The following is a 27854-nucleotide window of genomic DNA, read 5'->3' as shown; positions in this document are numbered from 1 at the left end:
AAATTGACAGACTGTATTTTTTTTTAATTTGTTAATATTTATTGATTTTTGAGAGACAGAGACAGAGCATGAGTGGGGGAAGGGCAGAGAGAGAGAGAGAGCAAGACAGAATCCTAAGCAGGATCCAGGCTCTGAGCTGTCAGCACAGAGCCCGATGCAGGCCTTGAACTCACAAACTGAGAGATCATTACCTGAGCAGAAGTCAGACACTTAACCGACTGAGCCACCCAGTTGACCCCCAACAGACTATTTTTAAGAGTAGTTTTAGGTTCACAGATGATAACTTATTTTGATAACTTGATTTTTTTAAGATTGTTGGGTTTTTTTTAAGTGATCTGTATGCCCAATGTAGGAACCAATGGTCACATGCTCCACCAGCTGACCCAACCGGGTGCCCCCTGAAAATGTGATACTGAAATCCACCGTAGCGGCCAAGGGCAGTCTGCCGCTAGATGGACCACTTGGGCATAAAGAGTATTTCGTGTTAAAAGTAATTAAAACCCAGCATGGAGTGTCAGGGTGGCTTCATCGGTTAAGTTCCCAACTTCAGGATCTGGCAGTTCAAGTCCCGCGTTGGGCTCTGCACTGCCAGTGCAGAACCTGCTTGGGATTCTCTCTTTCTCTCTCTCTCTGCAACTTCCCCGCTTGACCGTTTTCTCTCCTCCTCTCAAAGTAAATAAACTTAAAAAAAAATTTTTTTTTTTAAGTAATTAAAACCCAGCAGATGCAGGAAAGGCTCCCAGCCTCCCACTCAGCTGCCAAAATTTGCATTAAAAAGGAGAGCCTGTACCAAAAAGAGAGCTTCACCTAAGAATCTTATCTGCATAATTGGGCAACCTTGTTTTTCCAAACATCTCCTCTCACCTTCCTGCTAATGAGCGTTCTTCCCTTTTTACCCCCAGACCCTTCCTCTGTCCTCAGCTCAGATAAGCCTCTTGTTGCCTCATCAGCTTTGGAAGTTCATGTCTGAGGGGACCGCCCATACGTATAGCTATTAAATTTGATTTCCTGTTAATCTGCCTCATGTCAATTTGATTCTAAGTCGAGCTGGAAGGACCGTAGGGCAGAGGAAGGTCGTCAGCCGCAGCATCACCTTGTTGGATTCTGCCCCTCATTCTGGCTCATTGCCATTTGGGGGGGGGGAGGGGCGGCTTGGATCCGCCTCTCTTGCCTTCAGTGTGGCACTTGCTATTGTGAGAGGTGAGTGTTGGTTTCCACCGGTACTGTTGATACCAGGGTAGATCTGCTGAGTGTGGTGAGTGGCAGACACTGACATTCCCCTGACCACCAGAGCCAGGTTTCCGGTTCCTTGGCCGTGACTACGCAGTCAAGTCTGCCAGCATCACCTAAGCTTGCACTTTCCCTCCTGGGGGCCTCCTCTGCTGCAGCCCTCAACTCCTGTGCGCCCTCAAGTAAGCCTGCATAAAAGGAAGGGGCTGGCGGGGGCAGCTGGTTCCGAGTCACAGCAGGCAATGGAGCTCTGCCCCTTGTCTTCCAGGCCTCCTTCCTTTTAGAACCCGGATTCCGATTGTATCTTCAGTTTCCCAGCTTCCCTTGCAGCAAGGGAGGGTCATGTGGCAGTTTCCTGCCAATGTCTCTAGGGGGCAGATGACCCTTCCGGAAAAACAAAAAGGCAAAACTCCTCTTGGGGAAAAAAAAAGACTTTTGCATTTTCCCCTTCTTCATGCCTGGACTGTGCTTGCATCCGGTCTTCACATGCAGTAGGAGGAACAGGCCTTATCCCCATTTTACAGATGAAGAAATTGAGGTTCAGAGACATAAATTTAATTTTCTCGAGGTTACAAGACTCAGATAGCTCCTGCAGGAAAACCAGAAGCGTCAACTCACTTCATTGAGATTAACTAGCTTAACTTTCCCTTTGTGTCCAGGCTGCCAGGAAGCTCAGTGCCTATTATAAAGCTCAATCATGCCTACTATTAACCCTTAACACTGGTGCTTTACTGCCCTTTCCCTTTCCCTTGTCTTCAATGCCTCTTATGAGACCTAAGAGGCTAATCCTTTCTTATAAGACGCCTCCTTCCCTTTTGGAAAGCTTGGGGTTGCCCAGCTTACCATTCCCTGGCCTCTGCAGATCTCTCCACTCTGCTCTGGGCAGCAGTGATGTAAATGGGCCACATGGATAGGTTTGATGGTTTTGGCTCCAGTTTGGCCAACAGGGAGCCTTGGTAAGAGGAACGAACTTCCCCATGAGGACCCTCATTCAGAGTCCTGACCCCAAGAAGCACTCGCTGCCTTCCTGCCAGAGGCCACGATCATCAGCCCAGGGTGCTGCCCTCTTTCTTGCCGGTCCCTCTCTCTCTCCCTGCCCGCACCTCTGTAAACTGTCCCTGTACCAAATTCTCAAATTACCCCAGCTGAGTGGTTCTTGCCAGGGCCCCGTTAGGGCTGTCTGCATCCCCCCAAATTCATACGTTGAAGTCTTAGCCCCCAGTGTGATATTTAGAGGTGGGCCCTTTGGGATGTAACTAGGTTTAGATGAAGTTTTGAGGGCGGGGCTCCATGATGGGATTAGCCCCCTTGTAAGAGGGAGAGATCTCTCCGTGAGAAGCAGGCACCAAGGCCCCATGGGAACACGTCCGGGGGACGTCCGGGGGCGGCTGTCTTGTACCAGCCAAGCAGCAGGCTTTCACCAGGCATCTGCTGGGACCTTGATCTTGGACTTCCAGCCCCCAACCTGTGGTATTTTGTTAGAGCCGCCCAAGCAGCCCTGAACACAGAGCACAGAGGAAGTGCATTGTTCATAAAAGTCCTTGTGATGTCCCCTCCCCTCAGCGGAGCTCGGCTCAGCATCTCATCGCCTCTTGCCTGCACCCCACACCTGCCTCTCGGTTGGGCTCGCTGTCCCTGCCCCCAGCACATCCGACTTGGTGTCACAGGATCCTCTGAGGACGAGGCTGTGGCCTCCCTCCACTGCCTGACTTCCAGGTGCCAAAGGTTCTCAGACTGGGTAGGTGCAATTAGCTGTCCCCGGAAGGGGAATTCGGGGATGTGGGCGGGGAACCGTCACGTAAGCCAACGGTAGTGTGGTGGGTGACATGATGGTGTGCACGGGGCATTAGGGAGCAGACAAGGGGCACCAGCTCAGCCTGGCTGGGAGCACCGTGATGAAGGAGGCAGCGCTCCTGGAGTGAGGGCTGAGCTGGACCCCAGGGAGTGAGCAGGGGAAGGCTTTCTGGGCAGAGGGACCAGCATGGACAAAGGACAAAGATCGGGAGGCAAGAACCAGCAGGGAGGATGCTGGTTGAGGGGACGGAAGGGAGGTGGGCACCACACACCAAAAGGGGGCCCAGACTCCGGCCGTAGGAAGTGTCCCGCCCAGGAGAAATCCACCAAATAAATGCACATTAAGGCTGGCCAGGGCAGGGCTGGAGGCTGAGGCCAGTGAGGAGGTCGCCCCTTGGAGAAAAAAGCGAGGCCTGTGTCCCTGAAGCGGGGACTCACCTCCAGCCATCTCTTTGCCCCTCCTACTCCCTAAGGTTCCAACATGGCGCCCTGTGAGCGTGCAGTGCATCAAATCTACTCCAGATCCGCAAGTGCGCCTTTCTCCCTGGCTCCCCTCCCTGTGTCTTTCCCACACACGAGGTGGTCATGAGTGCACATGGGACCCAGCTAAGGAGGCGTGGGGCTGCTGAGGGAGCCCCCAACTCCCCATCCCACCCTCGCCCCGCACAGCCTCACCTGGATCTCTGTGTTAGTTTTATTTCCTTTGCTTTGGTCTATACAAAAAAACCAATAACCAAAAACATAAAGCGATAATAATAAAACTCTCCGCTGAGACCTCCCGCAGCCCCCCACACCCACGTGCAGGGGGTGCTGGTGGGTTCGAAACAGGAAGGGGAAGAGAAAGCCCCTCACCGCACACCAGAGGGGTCAGCCAAGAGCACTTCTCAGGAGTCAGCTAGGGCGGTGGAGTGGGTGGGCCGGGGTGCCAGGGAGCTGTCCCCCGAGCTCCCAGGAAGGGGCCAGATCCAGTCGGGTGTCCTGGAGAGAGGAGCAGGCAGTGTCCTGGAGTGGGGGACTCACTCTCCGCATCTCCATCCCATCTCCTTGTCGGTCCCTGAACTTTTCAAGACAAGCTTTGGATTCTGTGATTTGGGGCCTTGAACCTGGGTCCTGGACACCCCAGGGACTCAGAACAGTCGCTCGACTGGAGTTTGGTGAGAAAATCAGGCCCAGGTTAGGAACCAAAGCTCTGTGGGGCCCAGGCTGCCGGAGTCAAGTCGCCCGGGCTGGGGGTGGGAGTCGGGGGTTGGGGGTGATGGCCAGGTCGAAGAAGAGAGCAGGTGATTGTGTCTAAAGCTTTAGTGCCGGGGCCACAGAGGTGGGGAGGGGGTGTCGGGCCCTGGACCCACGGCCCAGGACAGAAAAGCAGGAGCAGATCACCATCCCAAGAAAGACCCTGCAGAGGACCTCTGGAGGCGTGGGGTTCGGCGAGAAGTCGCAGCCCTGCTCCCCTGGGCTCAGGCACTTTTCCGTCTCGCCCCATCGCCTGCACGGAGAGCCTCTCAGATGAGGAAGCGCACCTGGAGGTGAGGCAGACACAGGGGGGTCAGGGCAGGCCTGTGTCCCCCAGGAGCTTGCCCCCCCCACGTCGCCCCCCCACTACCCACAGAGGGGCAGGGCTCCTATCCCCACAAGATAACAGAGTGAGGCAGGCCGAGGACACCTTCCTTGGCAGGTGCTCGACAGCAAAGTACCCACACTCATTCCTCCCCCCAGAAAGAGCCAGAATTTCAAAGGAAACATGAGAGGGGGTTCTGGTGGGGGTAAGCATGTCTCCACAGCCCGCAGGCACGAAGGAGGGCACCGTACTGGAAAGGAGCCGGCTAGGCCAGCATGTGGTCCGCGGCGGGGTAGGGGGGCCTGAGGCCGTCGCTGTAGGTGTCGATGGGATAGTCCCCGTCCATGTCCATGTGCATGTCCAGAGGGTCCAGGGGCACGTCACTTGAGTACATGGGGCGGTAGGTGGCATCCATATCTGGGGAAGAGAAGTGAGGGGGACCTTCTAAGGTCTGTAGACCACCCGGCTGGACAGCCCTCAATCCATCAGCAGGGGGCCTGACCCCTTCCTTAAACTCCCACATCAGGGGGCCCCCAGGGGATATCCGTGGACGCTATACGGTGTCTGCCACTGGAGACACGTGCCTCTCCTTCACTCACACCCACAGACACCCCGCACCCCGGGCTCCTGGGGGTCGCTGAGGAACTCGGCACACACTTACCATCCGCGTAGGGTTCGTTGATGGGGATCATGCTCTGGGCCTATGGAGAGAGACAGAGAAACATTGGGGGAAGGGAGAAGGGTGGAAAATATAGGCTCTAGGCTAGGGGTGGGCAGCTGGAGAGGATTCTAGAATGGGGGCCGGGGAAAAACAAAGACCTCTTGAAGGAACAGAGGATGAAATGGGGTTATGCAGTGTCCCCATGGGCCCCTCCCCGCAGGCACCACCTCCCGAGCATGGAAGGTCCCACTGTTCAGGCTTGGGGGCACCCACAGAACCAGAGCAGCCCTGGGGGCTGGGGGTGGACAAGTGGACCTGAGAGCGAGTACCAGGAGTGCCCCACCCAGGATCGGGGCAGCCTCTAGCCTACAGGGCACCTTCGTGCCAGTTAGAAAAACGTTCCCTGCCTCAAATACTTATAATACATAGCGTGAACAAAATACAATGACCATTCTGGCAGGTCAAAATCAGAAAGATAGTTCAACCTACCACTTCTACCTGCTAGAAACTGTCATCAGTGATCCAATTAAAAAATAAAAATCAGGGCGCCTGGCTGGCTCAGTCAGTTAAGCGTCGGACTCTTGATTTCAGCTCAGGTCATGACCTCATGGTGGTGAGATCGAGCCCTGCATGGGGCTCTGCACTGAGCACGGATGGAACCTGCATAAGATTCTCTCCCTCCCTCTCCCTCTGCCTCTCTCCCACTTGGGGTGCACATGCGCATGCTCTCCCTCTCTCTCTCAAAAATTAACTTTAAAAATTAAAAATAAAAAATAAGAAATTTAAAGAAACAATTACAAAACAAAAATCTATGAAGTTGACAGTATGGTAGGAGCCCCCTTAAAAGTGTTGTCCTTGTGCAGTGTGCAACTTGCAGAACCATACATTGCAGGCCCACCCAGGATACTCACGGCCTCCCAGGCAGCTGGGTCATGCTTGAAGAGGGAGTTGGTGAGCTCCACAGACACACGCTTACGGTAATCTGGGTTCTTGTCCTCGGAGATGCGGAACAGGACAGCAGCAGCATAGGTGGCTGGGCAGAGAGGAAAGGAAAGACCAATTCAGGTGCCTGCCTCCACTCCGGCTAGAGGACCAACACTCAGCCCTCCTCTGTTACCCCCTTGCCCACAGCACAGCCCCGCACCTGTGCCCTCGTTGCGAGAGTGCAGTAGCTCCATGAGTGGGGACGAGGCCCCCTCGGCATCAATGGCATCAGCCGCCTCCTTGTCCTGGGCCAGCTCACACAGCACCCCCGCAGCCACACGCTGGATGTTGTCCACCGATGAGTACAGGAGCTGGGGAGAGCGCGTGCAGGGTGGGGAAGGGGTAAGGCAGGCAGAGGGGGGCAGCCCGCATCCCCTCCCTGTCCATCTCTGCCTCCCTTTTCTGGATTTAACACAAGCTCATACTAGACAGTGTAAAATCTAAGAAAAGTATAAAGAGACAGAAAAGAAAACCAGCCATACTTCCCCACCCACACACAGCCTNAAAAAAGTAAAAAGAAAAAAAAAAAAAACCCAGCCATAATTCCCCACCCACACACAGCCTCTGTTAATACGCTGGCCTATTTCCATCAGATTTTTACCACAGTCCTGCTTTTTATCCATAATTTTAAAAAATGTTTTTTAAATGCTTATTTATTTTTGAGAGACAGAGTGTTAGTGGGTTAGGGGCAGAGAGAGAGAGACACACAGAATCTGAAGCAGGCTCCAGGCTCTGAGCCGTCAGCACACTGGGGCTCAAACTCACAAGCCATGAGATCATGACCTGAGCCAAAGTCGGATGCTTAACCAACTGGGCCATCCAGGCGCCGCTAAGATTTTCTTTTTAAGTAATCTCTACACCCTGCGTGGGACTCGAACTCACAACCCCCAAGATCAAGAANTTTTAGCATAAGGCATTTTCCTACATTATTAAAAAACATTTCCTAGAAATCTATGAGTTCATACTGGTAAGAGAAAAAGAGAATGCTAAAAAGCAAAACAATAATGAAAACAAACAAACAAAACCCTCAGTGATCACAATAGGAGGTCACAATGGTACCAATCCCTTACTCTGAACTCTAAAGGGAAAAATTCCTTGGGGCGCCTGGGTGGCTCAGTCAGTTAAGCATCCAGCTTCAGCTCAGGTCATGATCTCACAGTTCACGGCTTTGAGTCCCCGTGTTGGGATCTGTGCTGACAATTCACATCTTGGAGCCTGCTTTGGATTCTGTCTCCCTCTCTCTGCCCCTCCCCTACTCATGCTCTGTCTCTCTGTCTCTCTGTCTCTCTCTCTCTCTCTCTCTCTCTCAAAAATAAACAAACATTTTAAAATAAATAAAGGGAAAAAATTTCAAAAGCAAAAAATTCATTAACATCACTATATATGGCCATAGGATATAATGGGCCATTCTTTTTTTAACCATTCCCTTATCATTGGACATTCATTTTGTTTCCATTTCTTATAAGTGACGTTGCGATTGTTGGCCATAGGTATACATTTCTGCCACATTTTAAATTATTAAAAATTATTTCATAAGGAGAAAAGTCTCAGACTTGTAGTCAAAGACTATGAATATTTTCAAGGCTCTCTACATAGGTTGCAGAACTGCCTTCAGGAGACATTTTACCATCTTCTCTCCTCACTGGCAGGATATGGGACTGCCTCTTTCATCACGTCTTCGCCAGCACAGGGCACCCATTTTTTGTTGTTGTTGTTGTTGTTGTTTTTTCCTTTGCCAATTTGATAGTGGAAAATAGGATCTCACTGGGAATGTGAGCTTCACTTTTTTAAACTCCTGAGGTTGAGCACTGTTTGTTTATGAGCCACCTGGGAATTGCTTCTGCCTCTGCCCATCTAACCCCTGGGGTCTAGTATTAGTGAGCTCTTTTATATGAAGCATATTAGACTCTTGTCTATTGTAATACCTGCAAACATTTTCCCAATTTCCTGTTGATTTTTTATTTTTTATTTTATTTTATTTATTTTATTATCTTATTTTGAAAAAGAGTATGAGTGGGGGAGAGGGGCTGACAGAGAGAAACTTTTTTTTTAATTATTTTGAGAGAGAGAGAGAAAGAGTGTGTGTGCGTGTGTACACGTGCGCAAATCAGAAAGATACAGATTGAGAGAAAGAGAGACAGAGACAGAGACAGAGAGAATGTGTGTGTGTGTGTGTGTGTGTGTGTGTGTGTGTATGTGTGCAAGTGGGGGAGATAGATAGAGGGAAAGGGAGAGGGGGAGGCAGGGAGGGAGGGAGAGAGAGAGAGAATCTCAAGCAGGCTCTGCACTGAGCTTGAACTCAAACTGTGAGATCATGACCTGAGCTGAAACTGAGTCAGATGTTTAACTGACTGAGCCACCCAGGCGCCCCTGCTGTTGACTTTTTAATGCTTTTGAGGCTGTTTCTGACATAGATGACGGTAATGGTTACGTAGTTGTATCTTAAGCTACTTTTTCCACCTGTGATCTCTTCCCTTGCTTTTGAGCTTGGAAAGCCACTCCTATGCAGGGATTCGCTAAGCGGTCACTCGTGGTGGGCCCCTTTTCTCCCAGCCCCTCCAAAGACCTCTTGATGCCTGGCCCCCACAGGCCGCCAAGCTTCCCCTTCCAGCAGTGGGGGTGAGCAGGGATTGGAGGGCCCTCTCCCGTCCACCTGCCCCAGACTCACCTGCACAAACAGGGGGATGGTGTTGAGTCGGAAGATCTCCATGCGGTTCATGGGATCCCGCGCGAGGATGTGCAGGGCTCCGGTGCAGCCCTCCACAATCTCCTCCATCCTCACGCCATCCTGCACGAGAGGTGGCGTTGGGACATGGCAACCGATGACCCTCGGACACGGCCGCACGCCCTGCGCCCCTGCCCCCTGCCCCGCGACAATCGGACAGACCTCACCGGTCCTCGGAGTGCACCTCCACTACGACTTGCCTCCCCATCCACACACACATGCACGCACATTCACAAAAAGGACGCTGACCCCCGGGGAGGGCGGTCGCAGGTGGCGCCAGCTCACTGACCGTGTACGGCTGCTGCGTGCCCGCAGCCACGTGGCGCTGGGCGTCCTGGTGAGCCTTGACCAGCAGCTGAACCAGGCGGGGAATGACGGCCGCCTCCTGCAGAGGGGCGTGGTTGGCTGGACACAGCGCCAGGTTCCTGATCAGGCCGATGGTTGCCTGCCAAGCACAAAGGACCACGGTCAGGGACACTTCTTGGGTATCTGGAGAATCCCGATTTCCCAGCACCCTCTCCTCCTTCCCTTGTCATCTTTCTGTCCACCAGGCAGACAAAGACACACTGGAAGACCTCCAGACCATGAGAGCACTCCCAGCCCACGTCCCTTACTCCATAGGATCGGTAACTCTAACAGCCCCTGCTAAAAATGAAACCCCATTCCGGAACATTCTACCAGACCCATGCCCTGACCCCCACCCTTGTCCCTTCTCTCAGCACCCCTTCTCCCTGAGATACCAGGGTCTTATTTACTTTCCTGGTAATTCCCAAACCCTGATTATCAGGAAGTCCTGGCCGTGGTTGACCCCCAAGCTTCCTGCTTTAGTGATGCTCACACTGTGATCAGTCCCCGGTGAGGCCGCTCTGGGAAAAAGCCTCCTCCCCAGGGTCCCCGTCTCCCAAGGGCCAGGTGCGCCTCCCAGAGTCCCTCGGGGTCTTACAAAGCAAGTTATCATCTCATCTGACTCTCAAAACAAGCAGCCAGGAGAGCAGAGATGAAAATCATGAGAGATGGGGATGTGACCACAAGGTAGATGACTTGTCAAGGTCACTCTGCCACTTAACTGCTAAGTCAGACCCTCCCCCACCTCGGGCTTGCAGCAGAGACCAACCCCCAGGAGGGGCTACCTTTTTTTTTCTCATTGTGGATTTTTAAAATTCAGCGTGTAACTACTTAGAGTCATTCTTATCTGTACTGTCAAAACTGTCTAAAATTTCACCAGTGGGAGTCCCTTCCAGCTGGCCCTCCTCTACCCAGGCAGCATCCTGCAGAGAAGGCTCTTTGCGCCTTTAATCCCTATGGCCCTAAGTGTTCCCCCAGAACCCTTTCTGGTTTTTGTCTTTTTAGTATCCCTTCTGAATTTTAGCAGGACGCAAGGCCTTCGGACACATGACGCTTTGCCAGCTTCCGTGTATCTAGATGTGGCAACGTGATCAAGTTCCAAAGCGCAAGCCGAAGCGACGTGTCCCGCGGACCAGCTGCGGTGCCTGGGAGCCCGTTAGAAATGCAGCATCTGGAGCCCACCCCGGCCTACGGACTCAGGGCCTCTCTGTTACAGCAGCTTTGCCTGTACTGATACTACCCCCGACGGCAGAGAGCCCCTTCCCCTCGGCTAGCCCCCCACAGTGGCCACAGCAGGTACCTTGACCAGCGGCCACTGGTTGGGCTGGTTGAGCAGCTTGACAATGGCCGGGATGCCGTAGTTGAGGCGCACGGAGTTCTGGGCCATCTCGGCCTCCGGGTGACGGCTGGTGAGGTGGCGCAGGGCACAGACAGCAGGCTCCGTGATGTCGTCCTTGTCGCCAGCACGCAGGATGGCATGGATGAGAGCCTCCACGCCGCTGTTCTGGGTCACCAGCGTCTTGTTCTTGCTGTTGTTGCACGTCAGGTTGGACAGAGTGCCCGTGGCACAGGTGAGGACGTTGACGTCATCCACGCTCAGCTGGTTTACCAGGATCTTCAGCACACTCTCCAGGCCCTCCTGCGGGGTGTCGGGGAGGTGGCAGAGACTGAGGATCCCCCAAATATGTCCGAGGGCAGCAAGATGGTCGCACAGAGTCTGAAGCCCACCTAGCTGATGGCCGATGGGCCCTGCATGTGCGCCTGGAATCTTCATGCCTGGGATTCTGTGACTCCCCATGGGAAGGTGGTACTATCAGGATGGTTGATGGGCTTGTGCACAGACCCACAGCTAGGGGGCCAGCTCCAAACGTAGGCCTGACTCCCAAGTTTGTGCTCTTCGCTCCAACCCCTCCTGCCCCTCTCTGCATCCTCAAAGCCAGGCAGGGCCAGGAGGAAACTGCAGAGGAGGCTACATGCCTTGGTGGCCCAGCTGACCTGTTTTCCCTGCTTCTTGTCTCTCTGGGCCTTCACTGCTGCCCCCTCAGTGGTTCCCCAGACCAAATCCACTTTCAGGAAACATCCCTGACCCAGAAGCCGCACTTCTCCTTGTGAACAGACGGCCCCTAGGCTCTGGGATGACAGTTCTGGGTTCAAATCTCATCTCTGCCAATTTACTAGCTGGGTGCAAGGGCCAATGCATAGACTCCCTGGGCCTCCGTTTCTTCACCTAACCAGCCGGGTCCCACATGCCACCTCCAGTTGTTGAAAGGGATGAGCGAGCCAATGTCCACGAGTGCCAAGCAGGGTCCGGCACATGGTCAGGGCTGAGTGAACAGCCTGTTGATGGGGGGTGGGAGCCTCTTAGGAACGGTAGTCAGGTTGGAAAGGGAGACCAGGAGTCTTGTCCTAAAGCTGCAGTTTTCTTTAAGTTGTGTTTTTAGCCACCAGAGCCCCCAAGCTGTCTCTTGCTGTGTTATTGGGCCTCGCCGCCGGCTCTAGATCAAAACCATTACCCTGATGCCACCTGGGAACCTGCGGCTTAGGAACATCAGTGCCTTCATCTCTTCTCCTTCCTGAATCTTTTTTTTTTAACTTGTTTTTAATGTTTATTCATTTTTGAGAGAGAGAGGTGAAGAAACAGAGAGAGAGAGAGAGACAGAGTGTGACAGGGGAGGGCCAGAGAGAAGGAGACACAATCCGAAGCAGGCTCCAGGCTCCGAGCTGTCAGCACAGAGCCCGATGCAAGGCTTGAACTCAAAAACGGCGAGATCATGACCTGAGCTGAACTTGGACGCTTAACCGACTGAGCCACCCAGGCACCACTCCTTCCTGAATCTTTAACTGATCAGAAGCTTAGGCTAAAGGGATGAGGGTCTGCAGTGTATTTCCAGCCTCGGCCACAGCAGGGGAAGATTGAGAGGCCTTAGGCCTCCCACGGCTCCTGAGGTCAGACTCCCAGACAGGAGCCTGCATGTGGCAAGAGGGGAGGACAAGGTGGCTGAAGAGGGGGACCCAGGCCCGAATGCCCCCCTCACCTGTTTGGTGGCCACGTCCGAGAGATTGCGCAGGGTCCAGAGGCAATTCTGTACGAGGCGGGGGCTGTTGCTTGTCAGGTGTTTGCCCAGGGCCTGCATCCCACCTGGGGCACGGGACAGGGGGCATCAGCCATGGGGAGCACAGCCAGCCAAGCCTCGCTGCTGGCCCAGGCCTCCACCCTGCCCCTCTCGGCCACATGGGCCACATCCCATGGCCATACTCACCAGCCTCCACAATGGCAGGCTTATTGCTGGGACACACGGACAGCACCTTGAGCACACGGCTCGTAGTCCAAAGCAGCTTCTCATAACTGTAGTTGCGCATGATCTGCACGAGGGCCTGGGGTCCTCCATTGGCCAGGATGATGAGCTGAGGCGGGGAACAGTGGAGAATAAGTGTGAGACAGACAGGAAATACGACAAGGAACAAGGAAAGGATTGGGAGTGGCAGAGCTGTCATTACTGAGCTTCAGCTAAAACCTGAATAGCTTTTGTGACTACTAAAAAAGCCAAAACTTTGTGGGGTGCCTGGGTGGCTCAGTAGGTTGAGCGTCCGACTTCGGCTCAGGTCATGATCTTACGGTTCATGGGTTTGAGCCCCGCGTCGGGCTCTGTGCTGACAGCTCGCTCAGAGCCTGGAGCCTGCTTCGGATTCTGTGTCTCCCTCTCTCTCTGACCCTCCCCTGCTCACGCTGCCTCTCTCTCTCTCAGAAATAAATAAAACATTAAAAAAAATTTTTTTAAAGCCAAAACTTTGAAAAAAGGATAATATACAATGCTGACAAGGATGAGGTGAAACAGTACGAATTTATAGCACCGACAGCGACATTGTAAAGAGTACAATCCTTCTGGATTGCGATCTGGCAGTCTGGGTCAAAGCTCAGAAACATTAAAAATCCTTAGCCCCACTGATGAAAAACTGTTCTACTTCTTGGGAAGAGCTGTGTGCCCAAAGATGTTCATGACAGCACTGCTTATAAAGGTGGAAAATTGAGAGCAATCTAAATGCCCTCCCTCAGAAAGTCTCGGTCCTCCACTTAATGAAATGCTATTTGCCCCTACAGAGGGTGGTTCTGAGGATGATACAGCAAAAACAAACAGAAAACCAAACGTAGGAAACAGATGCAAAGTTGTACATGTGCCATGACTACAACCACGTACAAACGTGCCCACGGGAGAGCACCGCAGGAAGCATGTGGAGACATCAGTGGTTGTGTTGAGGATGGTGCCTTTTTTTTCCTTTCCTTTTCCTAATCCTCAAAGTATTTCAGTTACATAGGGAAATGTACTGTACTCATGTATTTAACCTAAAACTGGTGAGGGGGCAGTGGCCGGAGGCTGGAGCTGGACAGAGGGCGATGTGCCGGAAGGCTGCGGGGCTGCGCCGGGGGCGGGGGGCAGCCCACCTTGCTCTCCTGGTTGCCGTAGGCCAGGAGCTGCAGGCAGTCGGTGGTGATGGCCAGGAACTTGGGGTTGTTCTTGTTAAGCAGGGGCACCATCTTCTGCAGCCCATCTGCCAGGCGCACCGCCATCTTGGCGCCCTCCTGGTAGAGTAGCAGGTTATGCAGCGTGGTGATGGCGTAGAACAGGACCGACTCCACGGGGGAGCTGGAACGGCGGGCAGCGGGTGAATGGGAGTCGGGTCCCAAGGGCCTGGCATAAATGCAAGCTAACCTCCCCCAGGAAGCCTTGCATACCAACACCCCTGTGGAAACAGCGCTTTACTAATGTCTTGTTGTCCCTTGAGCCCAGCCCCACTCTTATGCATGGAGCACACAGCACCAACCCCCTCCCCACTGGGAGGCCACGGCTCCTCCTGCTTCTGGGCTCCTAGCCCAGCACTGGCACATAGTAGGTCTCCTGGACATCTGTCTCTACTAAGTAACTACCATAGGGGAGGCCGCGTACTAGAGAACCCCACAAGGGGGCGGGGGTGGGGGGGGAGTCAGAGAATCTCCAACCTCAAGGAATTCACAGCCCAGGATGGAGATAAGGGAAAAGGCCAGTCAACATTGCAAGGCTGAGAAAGATAAAGGTGGCAAGGGACTTTGTACATGCTGTTCCTTCTACCTGGAATCGTCTTCCCTTCATCCACACAGTCTGAACCCCACGCACCCGTCAACACCCTGCTGTTCAAGTGCACAGCTCCTCGCAGCTCTGATCAATCCAGACAGACCTCTGCCCTAGCCTATGTGTATCCTCCTAACTAACGTGCTAGTCACGTGCCTGCCTCCCCTGCCGGGCTGTGAGTAGCTGAGCACTGGGACTGGGCATGGTTCTGCACCTGGCACATAGTAGGGCCTCAATAAATGTTGTATGGAAGCCCAGGGAAGGGAGCGGGGGAAGCCGTAGTATCCCACAGCAAGTAGGGGCGGTTACCTGAGCATGCGGACCAGGGCAGGGATGCCGCCTGACTTGAAGATGGCAAGGAGCCCCTCGCGGTGGTGGGAGAGGTTATGCAGGATGCTCGTGGTACAGCGGGCCGTGTCCAGGTCACTGGTGTTCTGCATGGTACGCACCACAGCTGCCACCAGCTGGGGCGAGCCCATCAGCGCCCGCCGCGACGCCTCTTTCTTGGACAGCTGGTTCACAATCATGGCTGCCTTGGTCACTACCACCTGAGGGGCAGAAGGAAGGATGGGACCAAGTGAGCAGACGGGCTGGGCTGGCTGCCCCGGGGAGATGGAGGAGCCAGGCGACCCCTCCACGAAGCTCAGAGGGACCCCGGTCAGTCTCTCCCCACTGACGGAGGCCCCAGGTAGGGCCGTCCCCTGCAGACGCCTGACCCCTCCCCTCTCTGCCCTGCCCCCTCCCTGGCCGTGCCCCTCACAGACCGGGTCCTCATCGTTGAGCAGTTTGGTGAGTTCGGGCAGGGCCCGGGTGGCCAGCTCAGCGTCGTCCTGGTAGTTGATGAGATGCACGATGGCTGACTTGAGCAGCTGGGACGGCTCAGCCAGCCGCTGCAGGTTGGTGGTCTGCCCCTCCACCTGGGTGGCCAGCAGCAGTGAGCTGTCTTCACCTGTCACGCCAGGACACATGGCCTCTCGCACCCGCTTGGCTCTGGCCGTCGTCGATATCTGGTACTCCAGGTCACCTGGGGGCCAAAGGGTAGGGACTGAGCTGCAGAAGGTGGTTTGGGGGGGACACTGGGGAGCAGGGCAGGCCTCATGGGCAGCCCACCTAGGTTCTGTGGGCTGGCTCCCCGCCCCCAACCAAAGCCCGGGACACCACTCTCAGTCCTACCTCTAACCAGGGGGGAGGTCACCATCGCCTCAGTTACATCATCTGTAAAATGGGCTGCCATTCTGTCCCTCACAGGGAATTCTTACGGTAATTAAATGAGATAATAGTTGTAAACTGCTCTGCAAAGAAAGGATGTAGTGCAACTAACACTACAAAACTATGACTGAATGTTACTATTCATAGGAATAGCTACCATGTTTTGGAGTACTTACTATGTGCTTAGCTGTGAATTAAATGCTTTTCTTATACTTTCTCACTTAATCCCACAACAACCCTACAAGATAAGTACTATTATTATCTCCACTTTACAGACAGGGAAACTGAGGCACGGAGCGCTTATAGGAGTCCAAGCTGGGGTGTGAACTCAGACAGCCTGCCTCCAGAGCCCAAACCCCAACCCTAGGTCCCTCCCTTAACAATCGGGTCAGGGTAGCATGAGACAGCCCAAGTCTCCTTTCAAGTCTGAAATCCCATGACTCTAATTATATCCTCATCCTCTCCAAAAGAGGCAGCTCTCCCATTACACAGGCTAGCAAAGAGAGGCCCAGAGGGCCAGCCAGTATCACACAGCAGATCAGAGGCAAAGTCGGGAATGTGGGCTTCAGAAAGCAGGAGGTGGGTTCTCAGCTCAGACTGCAGGTTCCATCCACCGCTGGGTGGGTCCAGGAGTCCCACAGATAGGTGCCCATGCTTCCTGGGCAGCCCTGCCCTGGCAAGTGCCCCAGTGCCCTGGGGGGTGGGGAGAGGCGGAGGCTCCACCCCGCAATTAGTAGGGAGGGAGACACCACAGAGCTTTCCCACCTAGGTGCTGTATTTGGTGGCTGCCAACACAGTGCCTGGGCACCCCTGCCAAGCCTGCTGTCAGGGAGGAGACCCCGAGGGGCAGGGGCTGAGCTCCACCTAGCACAGCCCACCCTCTACTTTTCCCAGCTCCTGCAGCTCACCCTGCTCATCGTTCAGGGCCCCAGGGACACGGGCAGACATCAGTCCGAGGGCCCAGATACTCCTCGTCCCCTGTGAGCCCAGCGCCCTGGCTGGTGCGGCATCCCCACTCCCCAGCCCCAGAGCCCGGAGCCAGGAGCCAGGCTGTCACCTCACCACCTGGCCTCAGCCTCTCTGCAGTCTGCTCCTACCCCCACCAGTACCCCGGTCTCCTCATTAAACTTGAGGCTCCTGGAGCCAAAGCACCATCTTCCCCTATAATCCAGGGGCCCCCGAGGGCAACAGTGATGCCTCCTCATTATACACTAAGTTCACTGAGGGCAAGGCCAACGCCTTCAGACTGGCGGTTAGAGTCTATGCTTCCCCCTCTGTAACCTGAAGTTAAAGGAAGAGGAATCTGCCTCCCTCTCAGATGGGGGTACCCTGAAGCAGCAGTGCCTCCTCCTTCAGACGGGAGCCCCCTAAAGTCTGCTTCCTTTGGCCCTGACTTCCCTCCAGCATCCAGGCCGGTTTTCTGCCAAAATATTTCAATGTAACCATTTCCATGAAATAGTCCCCAGGGATCCTGACCTTGGCTCTGGGGCACCTGAGTGTAGGTGGTGGTCTTCTTGAGAGTGTACTGGCGCCCGCAGGCCTCATCCTCCTCCATGATGCCCTTGCTACTGACCGAGGGCACGCAGGTGTTGGCACCTGAGTGGATGCCGGAGTCATAGGTGTATGTCTGTTGCCACTCGGTCACCTTGATGGGCTGTTCGATCAGGTTCATCACCTCCATGGTGGCTGCTGGGGACACAAAGGCGGGGCAGGAAATCAGCTGGCTCCAGCGAGGCATCCCATCATCTGGCCCAGCCCCCAGCGGGATACCCAAGTGTGAGTCCTAGGCTTCTATCTCTGACCTCCAGCCCAGGGTGGAGGGAACCCCAGGGGGAGCAGGGCAGTAAAGGCAGATGTCACACCCCAGCCCTGGGCTCGCTCACCTTGCCGTCCCTGCCCAATGTTCCCAGAGCAGGAGGTGCTCAGGGCCTCCAGCAGCTTCTGGGGCCCCGCAGACCCACCCCCACGCACTGGGGCTCCCTGGGAAAGTCGGTGGTGAGGCAGCTACTCCCGCAGCACTGGACAGGAAGCGGGGTGGGGCAGAAAAGCAGTCAGACAGGTTTCTCGAGAGAGCCCCAGAGGCTGCTGGGAGCAGTCCAAGGCTCCGCTGGAGACTCCAGGATCTCAGGATCTTTCCTGAAGATGGGGCAGGATCCCGAGGGACCCCAGAGGCCCAAGCCCTAAGACCTCTGTCTCGCCAGCACCCCAGTTCCTGCAAGGCTTTTCCAGAATTCTGTGCCCCGCCGACCAGTTCACATAACAGCCCCGTACTACTGGGCCAATCCGCCTCTCCGCAGAGTCCAGCCCTCGTTTGCAAAATGGGGTAACAGCAACCCCCCTCGAACACTGTTGGTACAGGCCTGATTGGTAAAGCACCCAGCCTGGCGCCTGACACATAGTAGGTGCTCCATGTTGGCTCCATGGCCGTGTATCAGCGTTTCCTCTCCCATAGGGGTGTTTCCCCATTTCTGGTCCTCCTAGAACCCAGGCTAGAGATGAGGGGTGGGGCAGGCCTCAGGAGGGGTCACTGCCTTTCAGACACCCCTCCTGCTCTCTGCAGGGACCTGGGGGCCCCTGAGGCTACTGAATTGCTGGGCCCTACTCTGTACTAGAGTGGCGAAGTCCCACTGGGTCTGCTTGGCTTCCCCTGTCTGGGGAGCAGATTCGGGAGGAGAGGCAAGGCAAGGTGGGCTCCAGTGAGGGCCCGCCTTGTGCCAAAGCTTTCACTAATGCCACCAGCCCCACAAGCAGGTTGTGAAGTGTATGCTCTGCCCCCGCCCCATTTACAGACAGGGAAACTGAGGCTCCCCGGGCGAGGTGGCACAGTGGAGAAACGGCAGGGCTGGGACCAGGAACAGACCTGAGTGACCCCTAGGTCTGTGGCCTCTGCACACACAGTGTGGCCTCAGACAGCAAGCAGGCTACAGGCCGGTCCACCCATGATGGTGGACAGTACTCAGCACCTCAAACCCGTGGCCCCGTCGTGATGGGGGGGCCAGGTGAGGCCAAAGTGGTTCAGCTGGTTCAGCCTGGCTCCTCCCGCCCCAGGAACAAAGATCACCAGGGATACGTCCCCCCAGCGCTACCCTCCAGGAGGAGGCTGACTGATCCTTCAGGATGCCTTCTATGGTGACCCGGGCTCCTTCCCTGCCTGTGAGCACAGCGCACCTGGTACAGGCAGAGGCAGGAGCCGGCTCAGCTCCCAGCCGCCGCCTTCCTCTCCTCCCTTCACCCCAAGTGACTCAGAGTTTCGAGCTGACAAACAGAAGCAGGCCCAGAACACCAGACAGCGGGCTCTGTGCCACCAGATGCACCCAGCTGCTTCCCAGGCCCCGGCCAAGTGTGGCTATTTCAGGAGGAGCCCCCTCCCCCACCCCCGCCATACCCAGCACTCCTGCCTTCTGGGGTGGGAGAGGGAAAGAATAGAGAAGTTTGGAGAAGCAGACTTGTCACCAAGCAGCCACCAGAGAGGAGAAACCTCCAGGGAGGAGGTCTGGGACATCCAAGCTCTGCAGAAGGAAGGTAAAACTGTACCAGGATAGGCAGCTGCATTAACCCTGTAAATGCCACGCTGCGGGGGCAGATGAGCAGACATCTGGGCACTGAGCCTCAGTTGGATCTGCTCAGGACAAACTGAACGTCTTCAGCCCTGATCAGTAAGATCCGAGCCAGGGAGAGTCCCTCTCCAGCAGAGACAGCCGCCTACCTCTGCGGCTTTGGGCCCAGGCAGGGGTGCACAGGCCTCGCCCTGAACCTCAGGAATTAAGCACCCTTTCCCCACCAGCCCCATATCCACAGGGACCACCAAGATCAAGGCTGGCCACAGGAGAAGCATTTTGCCAGCAGGCCCCTCACCACCCCTCCCAGCTCAGGCTTGGAGCCAAGAGAAGCTGAGGGCTGGGCAGCTGCTTGGGGTCAGAGGGGTGGCCCACAGAGGTCAAAGGATCCACGGGGGTGGGGACACTGAGCTGCTTTTACTATCAGAGGAGTCTCATGCTTGCCTCAAGCCACTGGGCAGGCATTTTATTATTCCCCGTTTCCAGCTGAGAAGACTAAGGCACCAACACTGAGAAAATGGCAGTGCCCGGCTCAAATGCAGACCTGCCTCACTGCACACCAGCCCACTACACAGGGCCACTCCCCCGGCTCCTAACAAGGGACCCGGGGAATGAGGGACACCCCGCAGTCAAGGAGAGACGGCGTGGCTGGGGCCTGGGTAAAGCTGAGCCCCTTGCCAGGGGACAGAGATGCTGGTGAGACTAAGGGTGCTTATAGTTGAAGGCAGGACAATGGCTGTGAATTCGGGAGTTCCAGATCCTGGACCCAGGCCTGGTCCCACACTTACAGGTGTCCTTAGGCAACTACCTTCCCTCTGTGCTTTGTCTACAGAAAGGGTGGCCCGGCTGATCTCGGAGGAACGTTGATGTCTAAGCTTCTGGGAATAAGGAACCCCGCTCCCCACGACAAACGAGGAAGCTGAGAGGGTGGGCAAGGTGAGAATCGGGGACACAGGTCAGAGCAGACACGCTCCACAACAGGAAGGCTAGAAATCAGACCGCAGGCAGGATGGTCAACCCGCCCCACCTTTCTCCTCCTGCCAGGAGAAGCGGAGGAATTCTCTCATGAGAAACAAAAGTGCTGCTTTGGCAGTTCCCAGGGTGGAGGGGGCCACACCCAGCCTGGTCTCGCCCAGGACCTGGAGTGAGACCCGCCACAATGCCCCTGGACAGAGCCAGGGTGGAAGCTGGTGAGACAGACACAGCCCTGCCCACACACTCAGGCCAGCGCTGGGCAGAGCCAGACACAGACACGGGGCAGTTTTCTGAGTTTCAAGGGAGCCCTTTGTTGAGCAGTATGCTCTACTGTTGGCCACACAGGAGGCAGAGAAACTGGCTCAGAGGTCACAGGGTGGGGGACAGGACAAGGGAAAAGAAAAGAAGCCTGGGCCCTGGATGGGGAGTGCAAAAGAAGCCTCCTTCAACTGGTCTACACTGGGTAGGAATCTTCAAGCAAGCTTTGCCCATACCCTGCTCTTCATTCCTGCTTCCTCCCTAGCACAGCCAACCCGGCAGGCTGTCAGGAGGCACTCAAAGTCCAACATGGTCCTGACAGAGTGTGGTCCAGCCCTGACATTCAAAATAACTGGCATTGGCACAATCTCACGGTTCGTGAGTTCGAGCCCCACGCTGGGCTCTGTGCAGACAGCTCAGAGCCTGGAGCCTGCCTCGGATTCTGTGTCTCCCTCTCTCTCTGCCCCTCCCCCGCTCACACTCTGTCTCTCAAAAAATAAATAAATGATAAAAGAAATAAAAATTAAAAACTGCCATCGGGGCACCTGGCTGGCTCAGTCAGTGGAGCATGCAACTCTTGATGTCAGAGTTGCCAGTTCGAGCCCCACTTAGAGTGCAGAGACTGCTTACAAATAAAATCTTTTAGGGGTGGCCAGGGGGGCTCAGTCGGTTGAGCATCTGACTCTGGCTCAGGTCATGATCTCACAGCTCATGTCTTCAAGCCCTGTACCGGGCTCTGTGCTGTCAGCGCAGAGCCCTCTTTGGAACCTCAGTCTCCCTTTCTCTCTGCCCCTTCCCTGCCTGCACTCTCACTTCTCAAAAATAAGTAAACATTAAAAAAAAAACAAAAAAGTAAGAATCTCCTTTTAAAAATCTTTTTAAAAAATTAAAAAACACAAAACTGTCGCCAGAGCAACCTCGGGCCCCGGCCACCATCAGCACCGCCATCAGCGATGGGCACAGCTGGGCTGCAGGACGCCAAGTGTCAGTAAAACACCTGGAAACAAGGACAGCAATGGCCGCCCAAGAAGCGTGCAGGAAGCAGGCTTAGACATACTGCGTGAGAGCCAGAAGTGCAGGCAGAGCCCTCCAGCAGCTTCTTGGGCCAGTGGCCAGCATCCTGTGCAGACTCTGATCACGGGCTCAGACGGTGCCAGAGGAAGGGGGCTGTGGGCAAGACAGGAGAGCATAGGAGTTAGGGAGGGGGACCCATCCAGCCCCACCGCTCACTGGCCGTGTGCCCGTGGGCAAGTCACCTGATTTCCTTAAGCCTCATATTCCTCATCTGCAAAGTAGAGATGGTCAACCCTCTCCTTTCTTCAGACCATGTGTGGATTGTGGATCTAGCATAGCCATGACTGTGGAAGCCCTCTGTTGATGGTCAAGGCCTCCTTCTATTAGCAAAGCAAAGAAACGGCAGAGGAGGAGGCAAGAAGAGTTGGGCCTGCAGTTTGGGACTCAGGACCCAGGGAGGGGATCTGTCTCCGGGCCCTAAGCCAGAGTCCAGCCAGAGTCCCGGGGTGGGAGTGGGGGGCTGGGCAGGAGGAGTTATATCCGGTCTGGGAGGGGAGGCCAGGTGGAGACATGGCTCTGCCCTCTCCCCTCTCCCCAGTCACATGTGCTGCTTCCTGTAGCCAGGGGCGGTCAAGCCAGTGAGGCCTGGACATTCCCCACATAGCAGTCCCAGGAGAGAGGCTGGGCTGAGCAGGGTCACCAGCCCCCACCCTTCCCCACAGTCTCTGACTCCGGCAGAGCCTTGGCCAACCGTCCCAGGCACACAGAAACAGACCCTAAGAAAAGGACAGACAGACATGACTGCTTCCCTTGCGAGCCATGTCTCCCTCGTCGGGCTGAGACTTCTCAACTAGGCCTCTTCCCTCAGATTGGGGGCCCCAGGAGGAAACCCCCCACAGACTAGAGGTTCCATAGCAGACAGTGAGGTCTCTCCTTTCAGGATGGCCTTTCCAAGCTGGCAGAGACTGAAACGGGAGCCACATATGGCTAGGGCCCCCCGGGGGGCCAGGACAAGACAGAGGAGCCCATCCTCCTGGATGCTTCCGGAGGAAAACCCTCTCTTCCGGTCTGGAGGCTGGCCCAGGCTGCTGCCCAGGACTGGCTGGGGGTGGAGGAGGCTCAGGTCAGGCCGTCCCAGCTGCCGTTTGTTTTCTTCCTTCTGGGCTCCTTCCCAAAGCAAACAAACCAGGGTGGGAAAATGAAGGGGACCTGGAGGAGAGGGAAATGCGGGGCCAGGTGGCTTGACCCTGGGAACCTCCGGGCTCCCCCTGGAAGAGAGGGCTCCAGCTGGAGCTCCGGTCCCTGCTGGGGACCCTCTGTGGACAAAAACCCAAACCAGTGGATGACCCCAAACCGGGGCTCCTGGGAATGGAAAAACACGGCACCCAGCCTCAGGAAACAGCAAAGGGTGGACCTGTGCCAGGGACTGCCTGGCACACAAGTGCCCCCAGGGTGGGGACTTGGGCAGCCCTGACCCCAGCTGGTATCCTCTCCTTAGGGGGTGATTCCCCAGGGTTTCATTTTGCAGGGATCAGCCTAGCCCCCTCCAAGAAGCACAGGGAAAACCCAACTATCAGTTCCCTGTTCTGCATCTGCTGGAGAAAACTAGGATTCGGAAGAAGGTTTGGTTAAAGATTTGTTATCGTAGTCAGAGCATGAGATCATCGAGACTGAGGCTAAGAAAGGAGAGGATGCAAAGAAAAAGGGAAAGGGAAGAAATGTTCGTGGTGGGATTATGGGTGATTTTTTTCTTCTTTGGTAAACTTTTCTAAACTCTTTGTTTTTCATCGTGCGCAGATACTACTTTGTCGATCGAGACGGAGGGGTTCACATGGACCGAACTCCCCGTCACTCCCAAATAAGCAGCAGACTGATTGCCCAGCATCATCCCAACTCGCCCTGTCCCTGTCCCTGCCACTCAGTCCAAGGAAGGCCTGGCCAAGGAAGTTTCTAGAAATTGGGACAGTCCGTGCCCCCAGACCTCCACCAGATTCAACCACATCCCAAGAGAGAGGCCTCAAAATGTCACTTGCAGGGACACAAAGCTGGGTAACCTGACCCAGCCACACTTCTCTTTCTCTTCACAGGAGTCACGGGGCCAGCCGGCTCATGGATACCTGTCCCTCTCACTGCCAGGACTCTCTTCTCCCAAAAGACACAAGACTCAGAGTTTCCCCAGGGGCCCCTGTAGACCTCAGACTGGCATCAGAGTACTGACCCCTGCCTGCCCTCTCTCCTGGGCAGGACGGGCCCCCCCTCCAGCTCCCACAGACAGAACCCTGCTTCAGCCTCCTCAGAGAAGAGTCAATTCTGATTTCTCTCACTCAGCAACGCAAGATCTCATCTCTAACAGACAGGAAGTCCTTCCTCCTGTCTAGCCTCCATTTCTTCGCTAAGAGCATCAGTCCCAACTGCTCTTGTGTCCCCAGAAGTGACGGAAAACTGCAAACCTGGCACCCCCTTTGGAGCATCAGCCGGGGCTGAGATCATTCTCTTTCCTCCTCTGTCCCATCAAGTGCCTTCAGCCTTGTCTCCTCCAGGATCAATAATCCCCATGCCCAGGGTCCTCTCTCAAGGGATCCAGAAGCCCAGTGCCGATGACATCAGAGCCCAGGCTGTACCCACACAGATGGAGGCTCCATTTCCCAGGCCCATCCTGATGTCAGGTGCCAGGAACCAGGTAGGTCTGAGAGGACAGTGACGCCAGCGCCTCTCTCAGGGCGCAAGGCTCTGGCTGACCCCACCACCATCACCAGAAAGGCCCTCCTGGCGCCCCAGTCTCTCAGCCCCGGAGCAGCCTGGCAGCACTGACTGGTACAATCCGGCAGGACAGTGGCCCAGTCCTAAATCTGACTCTCATTTCTGTCTACTCTCCAGGGACCAGCCCCACCCGCCCCCATCTTGGCACAGATCCAGCCCCCAGCAAAGCAGGAAGCCCCACTTCCTCTACAGGGACAAAACCCAGGACAGCCCAGGGTCTGGCCCAGCACAAGCCGGAGGCGGCAATTTTGACCCCTGCCTCTTCTCTCCCCCACCAGCCTCCTCCATACATGGCCACTGCCCTGGCCTTGGGGAGATAGCACCCCCCCACACACACCGCTGCACCAGGAACTAACACCCAAGCCAGGGAGGTTTCGGAGAGCTGGAGGCTAGGACATGAGTCACCCCTTCCTGACCAACCTGCCCCCACCTTCACCACCCACGCATACCTTCCTGGGTCATTCAGAATTCTCTTCTCCAAAACTCCCAAGCGTAGGCTCTCAAAGAGCGGACGCAGATTCATTCCTGGGGTTTTGTGGGGCGATACAGCAGGATGGGCTCTGGGCTTGGAACCAGAGGACCCAAAGCCTAGTCTTGACCCTGTTGGGTCTCGCTGTGCAACCTTGGGCAAGTTAACTTCCCTGAGTTTCAATTTCCTCATCTGATGAATGGGGTAATGATACCTGCCTCTAGGGATAGTCAAGAAGTGAGGACAGTTGGGGCGCCTGGGTGGCTTAGTCGGTTAAGCGTCCGACTTTCGCTTAGGTCATGATCTCGCGGTTCGTGGGTTCGAGCCCCGCGTCGGGCTCTGTGCTGACTGCCAGCTCAGAGCCTGGAGCCTGTTTCAGAGTCTGTGTCTCCCTCTCTCTCTCTGACCCTCCCCTGCTCACGCTCTCTCTCTCTCTCTCTCCAAGAAATAAATAAAAATATTTAAAAAAAAAAAAGAAGTGAGGACAGTTGATGAAAGTTCTTGGTATCTATAAAGTCCTCCCTCACTCTTTCAGTCACCATTCATCAAGTACTTAGTGGATCGTAGGTATTATTCCCATTCTGCAGAGGTCACTGAGGCTCAGAGAGATGAAGTGACTTGACCAAGACCACACAGGTAATGAGTGACAGAGCTGGGATTCAAACCCAGCTCAGTGCACGCCCAAATCACTGTGCTCAGAATCGCTTTACTGTGATACCTTCCCCACTGAACAGCCCTTCCATGGACAATCACCCCATCTCATTCTCAGGTGGATCCTCTCCCCACCCCCTCATGAGTACCTCCCCGGGGAGGGAATCCTTCCTCCACACAGTCTCGAAGCCCAAAGAGAGGTTCCAGAGGGCTGGAGTGGGGGCAGGGCTGGGACTGGGTAGAGGGCTCCTGTCACCCAAGCTAGGGCTTGACCTAGCAAGAAATGACTAATAGGGTCCCACCTTCTGCCCCCTCCAACTCCCGTCCAGTGCATCGCCAGTTTCCACCAGGCACCCCTAACAATACTTCCTCAGTTACATCTTTTCATCACAGCCACAAACCAGATTAGCTAAACTAATCATTTAACCGATGTAATTACAATGCCTGCCCCTCCTCCACTTTGGCCCACAGAAGAGGGAAAACAGGTCTTTTTGCCCAAATTCCATCTCCCTGTGGCTCCCCAGAAGTACACTACCCACTGGAGCAGAAGAATAGGGTTCCCTCAGCCTCCCCCTAACCCAGGGCATTCTATGGGGGCTGCTTTGACCCCTCCCCACTGCCCCAGCTACAAACACCGAAGAGGTGGTAGGTCTTTCCACCCGAGTTAGGCCAAGCAGCCCTGATTTCCCCCAATACTCCCTTCACCCCAGGACCAAGGGAGAGCCTGGCTTTTTATATTTCCCCTCTGTTCCCCATGAGGCTGCCGTCCAAATCCCTACAAAAAGACCATACTTTATTAGATTTTTAAAAACCAGTGCTGAAAGCCTGGTGATCTCCAACTCTGCCCAGGGAAGGGGTTCTCAGGAAGCTGGGGCGAGGGCGGGTGCTCATGTTGCTCTCCTGACCCCCTCCCTGGCAAGCCTTCCTCCTGTCCCACTTTTTCCCCACGCAGCTCTCTCAGGAAGGGGTGATTGGGGAACTGACTGCAAAAGCCTCCAGAAGGAATGCACCTTCAAAATCCAGAAGCCAAATGGAAACCAAACCCCAAGCTCCACACTCTTCTGCCTCAAAAACCAGCCAGCTATATAACGCGCGGGGGGATGGGGAAAAAAGGCCAGAACAATCGCTGCCCCCACCCTCGTCAATTTGGCCCTGCCCTGCCCCACCCCCATTCCTGGGGAGGGGGGCAAAGCTGGGGAAAAAGCCACCGACGCAGGCCTCAAGCGAGGGGGTGTGGTGGTCCCCGGAGGCAGGAAGAGAAGGAAGAAGCTGCTTCCCCTTTGCCCCCCCCCCCCACTCCTGCCCTCTCGGGCCCCAGGGGCCCAGCAAACAGGATGGATGTGGGGGCAGGGAAGACAGGGTCAGAGCACAGGCACCGGCCCCGGTTCAGCTTGGTCAGCTGGGGGAGGGGGCCTTGCCCCGAGACGGCCCCCCTAACCCTGGGGGAAAGCCCTTGAGCGAGGAGGCAGGAAAACCCGCAGAGAAAGCTGCCGTGAATACTTCCTCCTGGAAAGTTTGTTTGGGGTGATTTTTCCGACAATAAGAGGTTAGAGAAGAAGAGTAGTCCCGGTCCCCTATGGACACTCTGGAAGCAGCAGCTACTGGAAACTGGGCCAGTGAATTTTCTAGCCATGCACGACCCCTGCGCCCAGACCCCAGTCAGAGCCACGGGTGCCAGACACCAGCTGGGTGCGGAGCCGGGCCCCGCGCCAGTCCCGCTGTCATCCCATCCCACCTCCGCCGGCGCAGCCCTAGCACGCCACCCACCCGGGCGAAGGGAGGCGCCGCAGGTACAGTACCGACGAGGCCCGGGAGCTGGAGGGCAGGGCCTCTGGACTCCGTGTGCTCACCTGCTCCGCAGGTGGGGCCCGCGGAGCTGGGAAAATGTGAGCTCAGCCCCCACAGTTGGGCAAGCCGGGCGCAGACAATAGGGCCCCACCCAGGCCTGGGGGAGTAGAGAGGGAGGGAAAGCGAGGATGACGCGTGAGGTGGGGTGAGAGTGGCCCCAAAGACACCAGCGGCAGCAAGTTTCCCGAACTGTACATTCCTGACTACAGAGTGAGCCCTGGGACGCAGACGAGCAGGGCAAAGTCTCCCTCGCCAGAGTCGGGGCGAGAGTCGGGGACGCGGCGTCGGGCGAGCTCCAAGGGCCCCAGGTCAGGCGCGACCCCACAGCCACCTGCGCTCATCCCTCCCCGCCCTTCTCAGATCTCCAGCTCACGCAGCCCCCAGCGCAATCGGCCCGAACCTCGCGCCCCCTAAGTGGCCGCGCCCAAGGACCCCAGCGCGCCCCCTGCCGCCGGTGCAGGGTGGCGTTCCCCGGCTCGCGCCCTCACCTGCCCCGTGACGGCGGGGATCGGCCTCTCGGCCGCTTGCCGCCCTTCCCTCGCCCCAGCGATCCCTGCCCCGATCGTCCGCACCTGCGTGTGGAGCCTGGCCGGGCTGGGTAGGGGTCGGGCCGGGCTGGGAGCCGGCGCGGGCAGCGTACTGAGCTCGGCGCGCTCGGGCGGCGGCTGCTCCGGACTCTGGCCAAGGCAGCAACTCAGTAACCGAACAAAA

General features: G+C 55.9%; 2 protein-coding genes across 4 annotated transcripts in view; both read right to left on the bottom strand.

Moving 5' to 3' along the window:
- Positions 1-4059, bottom strand: part of HAP1 (huntingtin associated protein 1) — a 25457-nt gene extending 21398 nt beyond the window's left edge. The window contains 1 exon segment of the mRNA XM_077779134.1: positions 4045-4059. Coding sequence (XP_077635260.1) covers positions 4045-4059 — 15 coding nt within the window.
- JUP (junction plakoglobin) lies at positions 3705-27854 on the bottom strand. Of its 3 annotated transcripts, none has more exons than XM_077779226.1 (15): positions 27716-27854; positions 17088-17300; positions 15167-15426; positions 14712-14950; positions 13739-13940; positions 12558-12702; positions 12333-12436; positions 10598-10936; positions 9242-9397; positions 8896-9015; positions 6388-6538; positions 6155-6276; positions 5244-5283; positions 4834-4999; positions 3705-4544 (listed from the first exon to the last, which is right to left on the bottom strand). In XM_077779226.1, the coding sequence occupies exons 2-14, from the start codon at positions 17290-17292 to the stop codon at positions 4848-4850; spliced, it is 2235 nt and encodes a 744-aa protein (XP_077635352.1). In that variant the 5' UTR covers positions 17293-17300; positions 27716-27854; the 3' UTR covers positions 3705-4544; positions 4834-4847. The 3 variants fall into 3 exon arrangements, with proteins under 3 accessions (XP_077635352.1, XP_077635354.1, XP_077635353.1); XM_077779228.1 differs by having other exon boundaries at positions 17088-17297; XM_077779227.1 differs by lacking the exon at positions 27716-27854 and adding an exon at positions 27632-27713.

Source organism: Crocuta crocuta, unplaced genomic scaffold (assembly GCF_008692635.1).
Source record: "Crocuta crocuta isolate KB4526 unplaced genomic scaffold, BGI_CrCroc_1.0 scaffold68, whole genome shotgun sequence".
In the NCBI taxonomy this organism is placed as follows: domain Eukaryota; kingdom Metazoa; phylum Chordata; class Mammalia; order Carnivora; family Hyaenidae; genus Crocuta; species Crocuta crocuta.
The sequence above is the reverse complement of the archived record's forward strand: the minus strand, read 5'-3'. Positions and strand labels throughout refer to the sequence as shown.